The sequence below is a fragment of the Hyalella azteca genome, unplaced genomic scaffold, assembly GCF_000764305.2.
Source record: "Hyalella azteca isolate HAZT.00-mixed unplaced genomic scaffold, Hazt_2.0.2 contig9798, whole genome shotgun sequence".
Lineage (NCBI taxonomy): Eukaryota > Metazoa > Arthropoda > Malacostraca > Amphipoda > Hyalellidae > Hyalella > Hyalella azteca.
This window is the reverse complement of record NW_025939858.1, coordinates 65,359-76,578: the sequence shown is the minus strand read 5'-3', so window position 1 is coordinate 76,578 and position 11,220 is coordinate 65,359. Positions and strand designations below refer to the sequence as shown.

Here is an 11,220-nt window from a genome sequence, read left to right as displayed (position 1 = left end):
TTCGGCTCATTCAATTAGTTATTAGCTTGAAATTTATTCATCGAGGAAAAGCTTGTCCGTACATTCATATTCATTATCTTAGATAATTTAGTAGTCGTTTATTTACTTAGTGCATAACGGACTGCGAGCACGTTTGTAACAAAAAATGTACTTCCATATTTAAATAAATGAAGATCTTTTTCAGACTGAGTTAAAAAACCGCTGCATCCCCGGTAAGTCGTTAAAAAATTTTTTTAGACTAAAATCATCGGCCTAGAATTTCCAAAAGCCTAAAAACTTTAACCGTTTATAAATATTTATTTCCCGAAGTTGATAGAGAAAATAGCAGAATTCCACCTTACCAACTAACGATTTAAAATAAAAAAGGTTATAACCAGCCCTAAGCTAATCGTTGCCTCCACTAGCCATATGCCTTCACAAAAACCCAGTTGGTCAGTCATCTGACACAGGCGACCAAGCTAGCCAGAGTCATCAGACACAGGCGACCAAGCTAGCCAGTCATCCGACACAGGCGACCAAGCTAGCCAGAGTCATCTGACACAGGCGACCAAGCTAGCCAGTCATCTGACACAGGCGACCAATCCAACCACAGTCCTCTGACACAGGCGACCAAGCCAGCCACAGTCATCTGACACAGACGACCAAGCCAGTCAGAGTCATCTGATACAGGCGACCAAGCCAACCACAGTCATCTGACACAGACGATCAAGCCAGTCAGAGTCCTCTGACACAGGCGACCAAGCCAGCCACAGTCATCTGACACAGGCGACCAAGCCANTTTCTCGTCCGTCCGTCCGTGAAGTCACGGACAGACAGTCGGACGGAAGGACATGACGAACATAATAGCGCCTTTTTTGCATATGATGATAAAATGCTACTGCGGTGAGTGACAGAGAGCGCATTTTCTCGTCCGTCCGTCCGTGAAGTCACGGACAGACAGTCGGACGGAAGGACATGACGAACATAATAGCGCCTTTTTTGCATATGATGATAAAATGCGCTAATAAGAAAGTACATATGTAATGTTTCCTTGACATAGGCATGAAATGCCAAAATAACTTTACAGCCAGTAGCTAACTTTGAAGTTGAAATTAAGATGCACTAGCAGCACTACCGAATGTTTTTTACGAATATTCAGAAGCCTAGTCAATATGGGAACACAACGCCAACTCACGATAGGTTGCCGAGTGATCTTTTGCAAATCTTTGATGTTATAATACTGATGTTTTTCGAAAGCGTTGAAAAGAACTTCCAGAACTTTATCCTTATCTTCTCGAGCTTTCTTGCCCTCTGACTCCTTCTGCCTTTCCTGTGCCACCTTGTGGGGATGGAAGGACTTTGGTTTGTAGACGTTGGCAGGCCGTTCAATCGCAATGGCTTGTCGCGCGGGAGTCGCAGCCGCTCGTTTCGTCTCGAGCTTCAACTTCAAATAATTATCGTCCACTGAAATGACACGTAATATATTCTCATTAAGATGGATCAGCAATATATCTTGCACAAATTTATGGTCAGGAAGTAGGTGCTATACTTCCGGGTACAAATGCTAAATAATCGAAATCTTTTGCTTAGCCGAGTTCCATCATAATTTATTGAAATATTACTGTATACAGTGCGTTAGTGGTGGGCACAGTCCGCTAATCTGCTAACCGCTAATTAGCGAAGCTGACGTTTTCCTTAGCTGGTGTGCCACAGTGATGGCTGACTACGTCAACCAATCGCGTCTTGTGTAACAAAAGACGTGATGGATTACACAAGACGTGATTGCCTGACGTACATATGTTGACGTAGGTCAGCTTCGCTAATTAGCGGATCAGCGGACTGTGCCCACCACTGCAGGGCGTTTGCACTGTGCCCACTAACTTAATTTGCAACACAATTTACAAGCACTATTAATATTGCTAAACTATTTTCAAACGGAAACCTGCGACTTCATTAACAGCGTGTGAGGGTAGAGTTGAAGGAAATTATTGGCTGACAGCAAGTGAACAAACCTGAAACTACGAAAAGGTTATTTCGAACTGATCACATCACTAATCTGCTGTTAGTGGTCCTCTATAATGCGGGTACTCACTGACAGGCTGACACTCGTACTTCCTGACGACCTGTCCCTCGAAGGATATGTTGTACTGGCCTGCTGCCCCATCAGCAGGACCGCCCTCCAGCTTCTGCGCACCTTCTGTAGCCGCTGTTATAGGAGAATAACATTCAACAACGTACCATAATAAACGGCGTTCGTAGGCTCAATACTGTATTAATTTAAATTACAAATAGTAATATTATTATATTACACAATATTAGCCAAAAAATCTTCAAATTGCGACAGTAAAGCCAGTTGCTTTCAACCGCAAAACAAGCATGCATGATAAGAAATCAACTAAAAAAATCTTTCTACTCTCCGTTTCATGTTATAGTCATAGTGATGTCAATTTATCATGTTATAGTCATAGTGATACCGGCGCGGAAGAATAGGTAGGCCTGATGTGGCCTGTCGCCACTGATATAGATAGATAAAATGATGTATATAATGCTAACATTTAGGTAAGGAGAAGACCCCCAAGCACTGCTTGATGTCGTGCGAGATGAACTTGTGTTCCCGGGGCAGTTTGTTGGCCGCCACGAGCGCCTCGTTCATGGAGAACGTGATGGTGGGCGCCCTCTGGCCTGGGTGCCTTAGACGCGTGCAGAGGTATAATGTATACTTGGCATCAATTACAAAATGCCGGGGTATGAAAACTTAGTGATCTTCGTACTACAAATTGGCATATATTACAATTGAAAGTTGAGAAAATTATAGCACAATATAATATCAGAAGCTATCATTGAAAATTTCTATGTGATCGTAAGTGGTAACTGATAACTAAGAGTGGTAGTTCACCAACTTAACGTAAACGCTTCCCTAATAAAATATGAAGAGCTTCGCTCGTGTTACAAGAGCAAGTTAGTTGCATCAACACACGGACTGGGAAACGCCAAGCCCACAATTGTCAAAATATAATATCAATTACTCAATGCATGACTACCATTCCACGAGGAAAAATTCGTGTAAAACTGCCAGTAATGCGAAATTTCTATTTTTACCTTTTGAAAAATATTTATTGATCCAAAGAAGTATTCAGCTGGAGATACGCTCAAGGACTCACTTGACGACCCTCAGACGACCGACCTCGTGGTCTCCGCTGTTCGCTGACCAGCTCTCGCGGATGAATTTTGGAACCTGCGGGAGTGAAGCAAGAATCACAAGACGTTTATTTACAACAAAGATTTAGAAATTGACAAGCCTTTTCTTGATCTTTATAGCAGCTGAAGGGTGTAAATGTCATTCACTTTATTTCGGGATCTCACAAGCAAATTAGTCAATCACACTCACCTTGACGAGCCATACTTCTTGGCCGACGTTCGAGACATCAAGGGTGCGTTCACCATGACCACTTGTTTTCGACATAGGTTTAAAATTGAATATAAGTACCGAATATATTAAATTTAAAATCTGGATTGACTAGGGAATATATAAAAAATCTGCGTTGAGGATGACTCGGTTCAGGTTTATCTCAGGTTTCAAATAACTTCATGATCGGTTTCACTTTGGGTCAATTTCACTCAATGGTCCAAGCACACTAAAATATGACTACTACTCAGCCAGTTTAAAACCATGAACATGAAAAAAATACTTGAATCAAGCAACTCATCAGGTATTAAGCACCTTCACCAACCAAATCAACAAGTAAACCAAGATGACAATCAGGGCACGAAAAATGCGCGAAACTTAAAGAAAAACTATACAGCTTCGATCTTCTAAAATCAGTTGATGTGAAAATCTGCCTGTAAATTGATACTTTTACAGGATTATTAGATCACTTTGACAGGATAATCCTGCCAAAGTCCTATCGGACTTGGACCTATCCTATCCGACAACTTTGTCCTATCCTATCTTCTATCGGACAAAGTTCCTGTCATAGTCCGATAGGACTTTGACAGGAACTTTTGGAACCTATGTCAACACAAAATTCCCGAGCTACCTATCATAAGAGGCTGGGACCCCAGGGCTCGCCAGTTCCCTTCAGCGCTCAACTGAACGCCTCCCTGGGGGGAATGACATCACACTCAAAAGAATGTGTCACATTGTCCAAAATAATGACCCACTTTTCTTACCTACAGCACGAGCAGCGTGCACAGCACACACATCGGCGAGTAGTTATTTGGCATTATGTATTTCCGAGCATATCTCCTTCACGCATATTATCAATACAAGAAATATTGGAGGGTTACTGATTAGAAAATTAACACATTGATAACTAGAAAATTGTCCATCGCCATTTCGTGTTATCAGCAATAGAAATCAGTAAATGTTCGAGTTGTCTTAGTTATAATCTAAAGAAAACTGGATCACAAAAATATAATGAATTTCAATGCACAATTTCGCAACTTATCACTCTGCACCAAATTAATTAATTACCGTCACAAAATGAAGTAAATAAAACTATCATCGTGAACTCAACATTTATTCGAACTCAGACTGGAAATGTCAAGCACGATGTTCCGCTAGCAAAAAAAAATTAACAACTTTCAAAATTACGTCATGAATGTCGTTTCGAGAGGAAGAAACATTTTACTTTTTTGCTGAGAGCGATTAGTGATACAGGGGATGTAATAGAGCCTCTAAAGCTACATTAGAGCGCTGTACTGAAGCGTGCAAATAGGGCTTCTCACAAATACTGTTTGAAAAAATATTTCCAATATTAAATGAAGAAAGCATTTTTTAATAATCATTCTTGTAGTGAAGATAATAAATTGAGTGAAATAAGAATAAAGACAACAGTTACAGAATGAGTGAATCAAGATAACACAAAGCAACCCTACGGGAGCATTACATTTGAATTTATCATGGCTCTACAAGTTTGATATCGCCTAGCAGAAGATGGGCTAGACAGAGGCATTCCAAAGTTCCTCCGTAATATTGTACGTTGTATTCACAGAACAATCTTAAACTGCAATCATGATGAACAGGAATATTGGAATTCCACAAAGATGATCATCATGTAAATAAGTGTAACAAAAAACCAATTGGAAATAACTTTCCAAAAGAATATCTAAAATAGCAGCGAGAAATTTGACAAGCAATTATTTAGTTGATCAACGACAGAAGAAATTCGACAAGCAGTCATTTAGTAGATCAACGGCAGAAAAAATTTGACAAGCAATCATCTAGTTAATCAAATATCCTAGAGACATATTTTTGGGACAGGTGTCTTAGAATTACATTGCATTCTACTGCCCAATCAATCTCTGAAATGATAAGTGGGTGCCTCTATCAAAGACCATTTAACCGTTTCACTGAATTATCAGGCTGAAATATCCGGGATTAAAAATTCCAACTAGTGAACACCAGTTTTTTGACACATTCTTCACAACTGAAAACTTCGAAATCTAAATTGATTATTTTAATAAGTCTCATTGTACTACATTGTACTGAAAAAAAAAAATCGCCCGTGAGTTCGTGTTCTCAACACTAACAAAGTTCAACAATCCTTGCCGTAAAATAATCACAATTTTACAAAAATCATGCCTTAGAATCATATAAGTCTATCCAACTACAGTATCCATAAGCAGATACCACATTTTGGCGACACTAACAGTGTGGGAAAGTTTCAGTCTAGCGCTTGTTCTTCTTGCTTTGTGTAATGTCGGTACTCGGGCTTGAGCTCCCATGTGTTGCGGTGTGGAGCTTTCATGTTGTAACTGCAAACCTCAGTCAGGATCTCCTTCAGGAACGTCTGTGAATAATAATGAACCTTTGTAAACAATAATGCATAAAATACAAACAGATTTTCGAGCACAATAGGTCTTTATTGAATATCAAGAGTTAGGAAGTTATTTGACATTGAAGCTTTATTAAATTATCAGGATACATTCATTTCCATTCCCCAGTAGAACAATTTGCTTTACAAACACTGTCTGTACTTACGGTAAACTAAAGATAAAAGGAAATTCAATTAACATAATCATTGCCAAAAGTAATCATTTTAATGGGATCATTGTGCATCTGACACCGTAATGACGATGGATACTTACAATCGGTTGTTTGGTGATTTTCTGCAAGTCTTTGATGTTGTAATACTGATGCTTCTCAAAAGCAGCAAAAATCATCTCAAGGACCTTGTCTCGATCAGCTCTGAAGTTCTTGTTGACGTTACTGCTGCGATCTCTGTCTTCGAGCGTGTGCTGGTGACGTGAGATAGGCTTGAAGACATTGATGGGTCTATCAATGGCAATGGATGTTCGTAAAGGAGTAGCGGCCGCTCTCATCACTTCTTGCTTCAGACGAACGTAGTCGGCGTCCACTGTTGAGAATAATAATTTAGTTTGATTATTCATTTCATCTGGCAGATTATGTTTTTGGTTATAATCAAGACGTCAACACAAGTAGTAACTTGATATTATAGTTTTTAGGGAGCTTTGAAATCAGCTTACAGCTTAATTAGACTTGATCATCAATTAATTCAGGTTGTATTACAAATGAAAACAGATATGATATGAAGAAGAAATTAGCTTGTTATAAATTTGTATTTACTTTAATTAAAGTTGTTGAATAGCTATAATGGTGTTTCAGTGAACTGTAGAGTTAAAGACAACATAGAAAAAGTACCAAGAAATCCAAAATTTAAGAATATTTTCCACTTACTGACAGGTTGGCACTCAAACTTCTGAATTATTTTTCCCTCCAAAGAGACTTTGGTTGAGCCAGGCTCGCATCCCGGCGTGGTATCTGAAATAAAGACAAATCGATATATCTTTCTTGTGAAGTCAAAGGGTTGCAGCAATGCAAGTAGAGATTGATAGACATGCATTGGCACCAACTAAACATGCCACCTAAGCCACAGAAAATTCTACAAATTGAAAAGAACTTTAAAAATAAATATTAATGTGATCAATGGTCATATATGAACATTGAACAAATATAACATGAGCTAAATGAAAACAATTCCCTTATTACCAAATGTTCATAAGGCATGAAGAAAAAGGTTAAATGTTCATAGATGAATTGAGACGATTCTTCATTGTGTTTAATACAAATATTGTATTGTTGCACATTCAATAGAGAAGATCTCAGCACGCACGTTGCACTCAATCCAGACACATGCCTTTAAACAAAGGAAATGTTTCTACCATTCATGATGTATGATTTCAGAAAAACGTTGAATTTATGTAATTTTTTATCACCATGGACATTTCAAGACAAATCAGGGCCTGTGCATGCAACACTCTAAGTAGCAGCAAGTTACAATTAGGATGTCTTTTCCTTATTTTCACATATATTTGTTTCACATACCTCAATACTGGCTGGCAGAAAAAATACATATGTTGTAGGAATGTGTTGTAAATCATAATACTGAGAGGAAAGTAAAAAACTACTTTGGCAATGGGATAAATCATTGTGGTTTTACAAATATTTTGATGGCAATGGGTGCTTCTACACGGGGCGAGTAGTTGAGTTGACTAGTCAACTCCACAAATATTTGTGATGATTGACGTCTTCAGAGGCAACTATCTGGTGCATTGCACGCAAAGCACTTCAAGTTGTTCTGAGCCAGTCAAGTAAGCTTAGTACTGCCATGGCAGCTGTAGTGTGCACAACTGCACACTCTCATTTGCTCCCACCATGTACACCTTACTCAACAACTGCCATCACTGGCAGACTGTACAAAAAAAAAAAACACTCTCCTCTTGAATAGGCTCTCAGCCGGCAAAACTGTAGTCGACTCTACTAATTGATGCGACTACCTACCCTGTGTATAAGCACATAATGGGATAGATCATTGTGGTTGTACAAATATTTTGATGGCAATAGGACAGATCATTGTGGTTGTAGAAAATGTTTTGATGGCAATGGGACAGATCATTGTGGTTGTACAAATATTTTGATGGCAATGGGACAGATCATTTACATGACCAAATATTTTGGTAACTATGGTATTACTTACAAAAGAAAAGCAAAGACTACAGCAATACTTACCAACAGTTTCAGAAATAACTCCCAGACACTGTTTAAGGTCGTGTTGAATAAATTTGTGTTGTCTGGGCATTTTTTTAACGCTTTCCAAAGTTTCATTTAAGGAAAATGCAATATTTGATGATCTCTTCTGAGGATGCCTGTATAGACATCAACACTTGCATGAAAATTGGTTAGAATTGGTCCCAATTGGTAGAACTTGTAATATGTGCTTGCAATGCAAGAATCTTGGAAGTTCCTACATTTCAATGAAGTAGTTAAATGAGATTTGTAGAAATGAAAATGACTGGCATGGGGATCATATTGTTTTCAAGTAATCAATACTTATAGACAAGAAGTTATAATTGATTTTAAATTGTGTACATTTTTCAAGATTAATACATATATTAGCAAATCTCAAATAAAATTGACTCAAAATGTACTATCTATGAGCAAGAGCAGATTCTTCAGGTACAAAATAAGTTAGGCTGATATGTATGTATGCAAAATATTATTTAAAGAAAAATATTAATCCTAATTGAAATCAAGAAATTGAGCAAGACAAAATACTACTATGCTGATTTGTTAAGATGTGAGCAAGATTTTGTCTGACTTCACTGCTGAAGAACAAAATTTTTGTTCACCATAATTCAAATTTTCAGAGTGCACAGTGTTGGACTTCCCAATAAAAAATGCAACTTGTAGAGATGTTCAACTCTAACTAATAAAGAATGCAACTTGTAGAGATGTTCAACTTTAACTTGCAACACTTGTAGAGATTTTTAACTTCATACTTCAGTTATAAATGCAGCTAGCTGATTATTTATAACTTAGTTCAAATAATCAAATAAGGGTAACGACTGTCACTCACTTTGTAATGGTCAGGCGTCCAACTTCTGTGCTTTCTTTATATTGGCTCCATTCCCGTTGAAGGAACTTGGGAACCTGAGAGAATAATAATAGAATAAATAAAATAACCTGGAGTAGTGCAAAAGATATCATGACTAGAAGTAGCAGAAATTGGTGGATTGATTTCAGCTTTCACACTTTTGGCAGAAAGTGTACAGTATAAAAAATGTAAATACTTCACACAGATATTTCAACAGAGGGTTACAGAATCTAGGCCTCTTGATGAGGCCCCCACTGATTCTTAATACTACCATGCTTCATTTTGCTACTGACAGCTCAGAGCAGCACAACTGATGAGGAAATAAAAAATTGTTAGAGGAGCTCAATTGCTCCTAACAAAACCCATACATCTTACTGATATTTTTCTAACTACTCCATCATATTGCTGGCATATTGGGCATTCAGAAGAGCTTGATGTATTTTGAGATAGTCTTGGTCAAAATTTGATAAATATTGACCTTAGCAAGTAGTCAAGCACTTAGTTTTATACACTATTCTGAAGTTTATTCTGAGCATAGCGATGAGACAGAAATCTACTAGTAGATTAACTCAAAAATTTTATTTTGAACAATGATGAAATATATGTAGGAATGGAAATTGGAAATGACTCTAGTTCTAAATTTACTAACTCACATTTCCTTAAGATAATTTGTAGCTCCAAACAGTTGTAAGCTTAAGTTTATTTATATTATATATATATATATGCTGCTAGTTGTGGTTTAGCAAGCTTTCCAGAAATAATTAAAAAAAAACAAAAAAGGTCCGCCTTTAGGTTCAAAATATACCTAGTACTCACTGTGGCATCTGGTAACAAGCATTCAAGGAATGAACTTGAAATTTGATAATTTTCCCACATATCAATAGTGTTGTGAATCAGGGCTACTCACCTTAACAAGCCAAATTCCTCGTGAGTTATTGTTAAGGTTGACATCTTTGACTGCGTGACCACTCATCTTGAAAATGAATATGCTTAAGAAAGATACAAATGATCAACTACAATTAGCTTACTGTTAAGGCACCTGCAATAAAACATGGTGATGAGAATTTTTAAATTACCAATATAAGAAGATGTGCATAAATAGATTTATGGAACAGATGAAAGAAAAACTTAGCTGTCTAGGTATGAACAAATTCATGAGTAGAAAGGACTAAAGTAAAGGCATGAACATTTATCTAACTACAAACATATATGAACTGACTTCCAACATTCCAAGATTATGCAACATCTCTTCCCAGGCATATTTGACAGTGCACTGAAGTTATTCTTCAAATAGTATTGAAACAGTTGGGAAAAAATTCAAATTATAATTAATTTTAATGAGCAAATAATTTTCAATAACAATCATTTTTAAATTTTCCCTGGCATAATGAAAAATGTCTTTTCAAGCACTTTCAGAAAAACACAAATAATCAAATTTTGTTTACCCACCATGTAATGCCCATCACATCTAAACAGGGTAAAATTTCAGAAATAGTGAATTGTATATTTACAAGCAATCCACTCTTCGACATAAACTCCAAGATCTTTTTCCACACTAGACTTTTCAATCATTACTCTCTCGTTGCAACCATGTCTTCTCATACTGTAATCTTGCTGTTCATTGTTCTTCCCACGGTGAAGTACTTTACACTTGTCAGCATTAAACTGCAGCTGCCATGTATCAGCCCAGTTAACTATACTGTCAAGATCATCTTGTAATTGCACTTTATTTGACGCATCCTTCACAGTATTATAAACCCAGCCTGTCCCTTAATAATAATAAAATGGAAGTTCTGAGATTGTTGAGAAGTGTCATGGTAGAGGTATACATTATAAACTTTAGTTGCCAATGATATTAGCAATTGATCCACTAAATTTACAATAGCCTGGCAAGATTTATGGAGTCTTTGCATAAATAGCATCCTTGTAAGATAAAGTAGAGAAAGCCTTAAATTCACAGGGCACTTTTGTCTTTATCACATTACAATGCTGCAACAACTTGAATTTGCATATAAATAAATGTAATTAAGGAATAGTGGCCGGCAATAAATTATAGCAATTATATACCACATAGTATAGCCTGCTAGCAATTTGAATACATTTTAATATGTGAGCAATAATTACTGCAAGCAGCATAAAGAATGTATATGAACCTAGAAGACCATGTCCTAGAAATGTTTCCTAAAAAGCTTCCTAAAATTGCAGATAAAAATGATCATCTCACAGGTAATTTCCAAAATTGAGAAGGGGTAAATTTTTATTTATTTATTTTTCTTAATGAATCAGGGAAAGGCTATAGGAATGTCTAAACAGTAGAAAATGGCCAGATTCATGCGCATTTCTT

General features: G+C 37.1%; 2 protein-coding genes across 2 annotated transcripts; both read right to left on the bottom strand.

Moving 5' to 3' along the window:
- Positions 1-520: 520 nt before the first annotated feature.
- On the bottom strand, positions 521-3,669 carry LOC108680511 (general transcription factor IIF subunit 2). Its single transcript, XM_018169341.2, has 6 exons — positions 3,368-3,669; positions 3,141-3,214; positions 2,533-2,669; positions 2,072-2,185; positions 1,175-1,443; positions 521-628 (listed from the first exon to the last, which is right to left on the bottom strand). Exons 1-6 carry the CDS (start codon positions 3,440-3,442, stop codon positions 521-523), a joined length of 777 nt encoding a protein of 258 aa, XP_018024830.1. The 5' UTR covers positions 3,443-3,669.
- Positions 3,670-4,485: 816 nt separating this feature from the next.
- Positions 4,486-9,915, bottom strand: LOC108680510 (general transcription factor IIF subunit 2). Its single transcript, XM_018169340.2, has 6 exons — positions 9,784-9,915; positions 8,859-8,932; positions 8,012-8,148; positions 6,680-6,763; positions 6,070-6,338; positions 4,486-5,771 (listed from the first exon to the last, which is right to left on the bottom strand). The coding sequence occupies exons 1-6, from the start codon at positions 9,847-9,849 to the stop codon at positions 5,646-5,648; spliced, it is 756 nt and encodes a 251-aa protein (XP_018024829.1). The 5' UTR covers positions 9,850-9,915; the 3' UTR covers positions 4,486-5,645.
- Positions 9,916-11,220: the final 1,305 nt, after the last annotated feature.

Excerpts from the sequence above, each read along its gene's own strand:
- LOC108680511 (XM_018169341.2), bottom strand. The coding sequence starts at position 3,442 with ATGTCGAAAACAAGTGGTCATGGTGAACGCACCCTTGATGTCTCGAAC. Across the intron at positions 2,186-2,532 it reads GGTCTTCTCCTTACCTAAAT|CGGCTACAGAAGGTGCGCAG; the intron begins GTTAGCATTATA and ends CTCCTATAACAG. Across the intron at positions 629-1,174 it reads AGATCACTCGGCAACCTATC|ATGACTGTGGCTGGCTTGGT; the intron begins GTGAGTTGGCGT and ends CGTCTGTGTCAG.
- LOC108680510 (XM_018169340.2), bottom strand. The coding sequence starts at position 9,849 with ATGAGTGGTCACGCAGTCAAAGATGTCAACCTTAACAATAACTCACGA. Across the intron at positions 6,339-6,679 it reads GTTTGAGTGCCAACCTGTCA|TGGACGCCGACTACGTTCGT; the intron begins GTAAGTGGAAAA and ends TATTCTCAACAG. Across the intron at positions 5,772-6,069 it reads AAATCACCAAACAACCGATT|ACGTTCCTGAAGGAGATCCT; the intron begins GTAAGTATCCAT and ends TATTATTCACAG.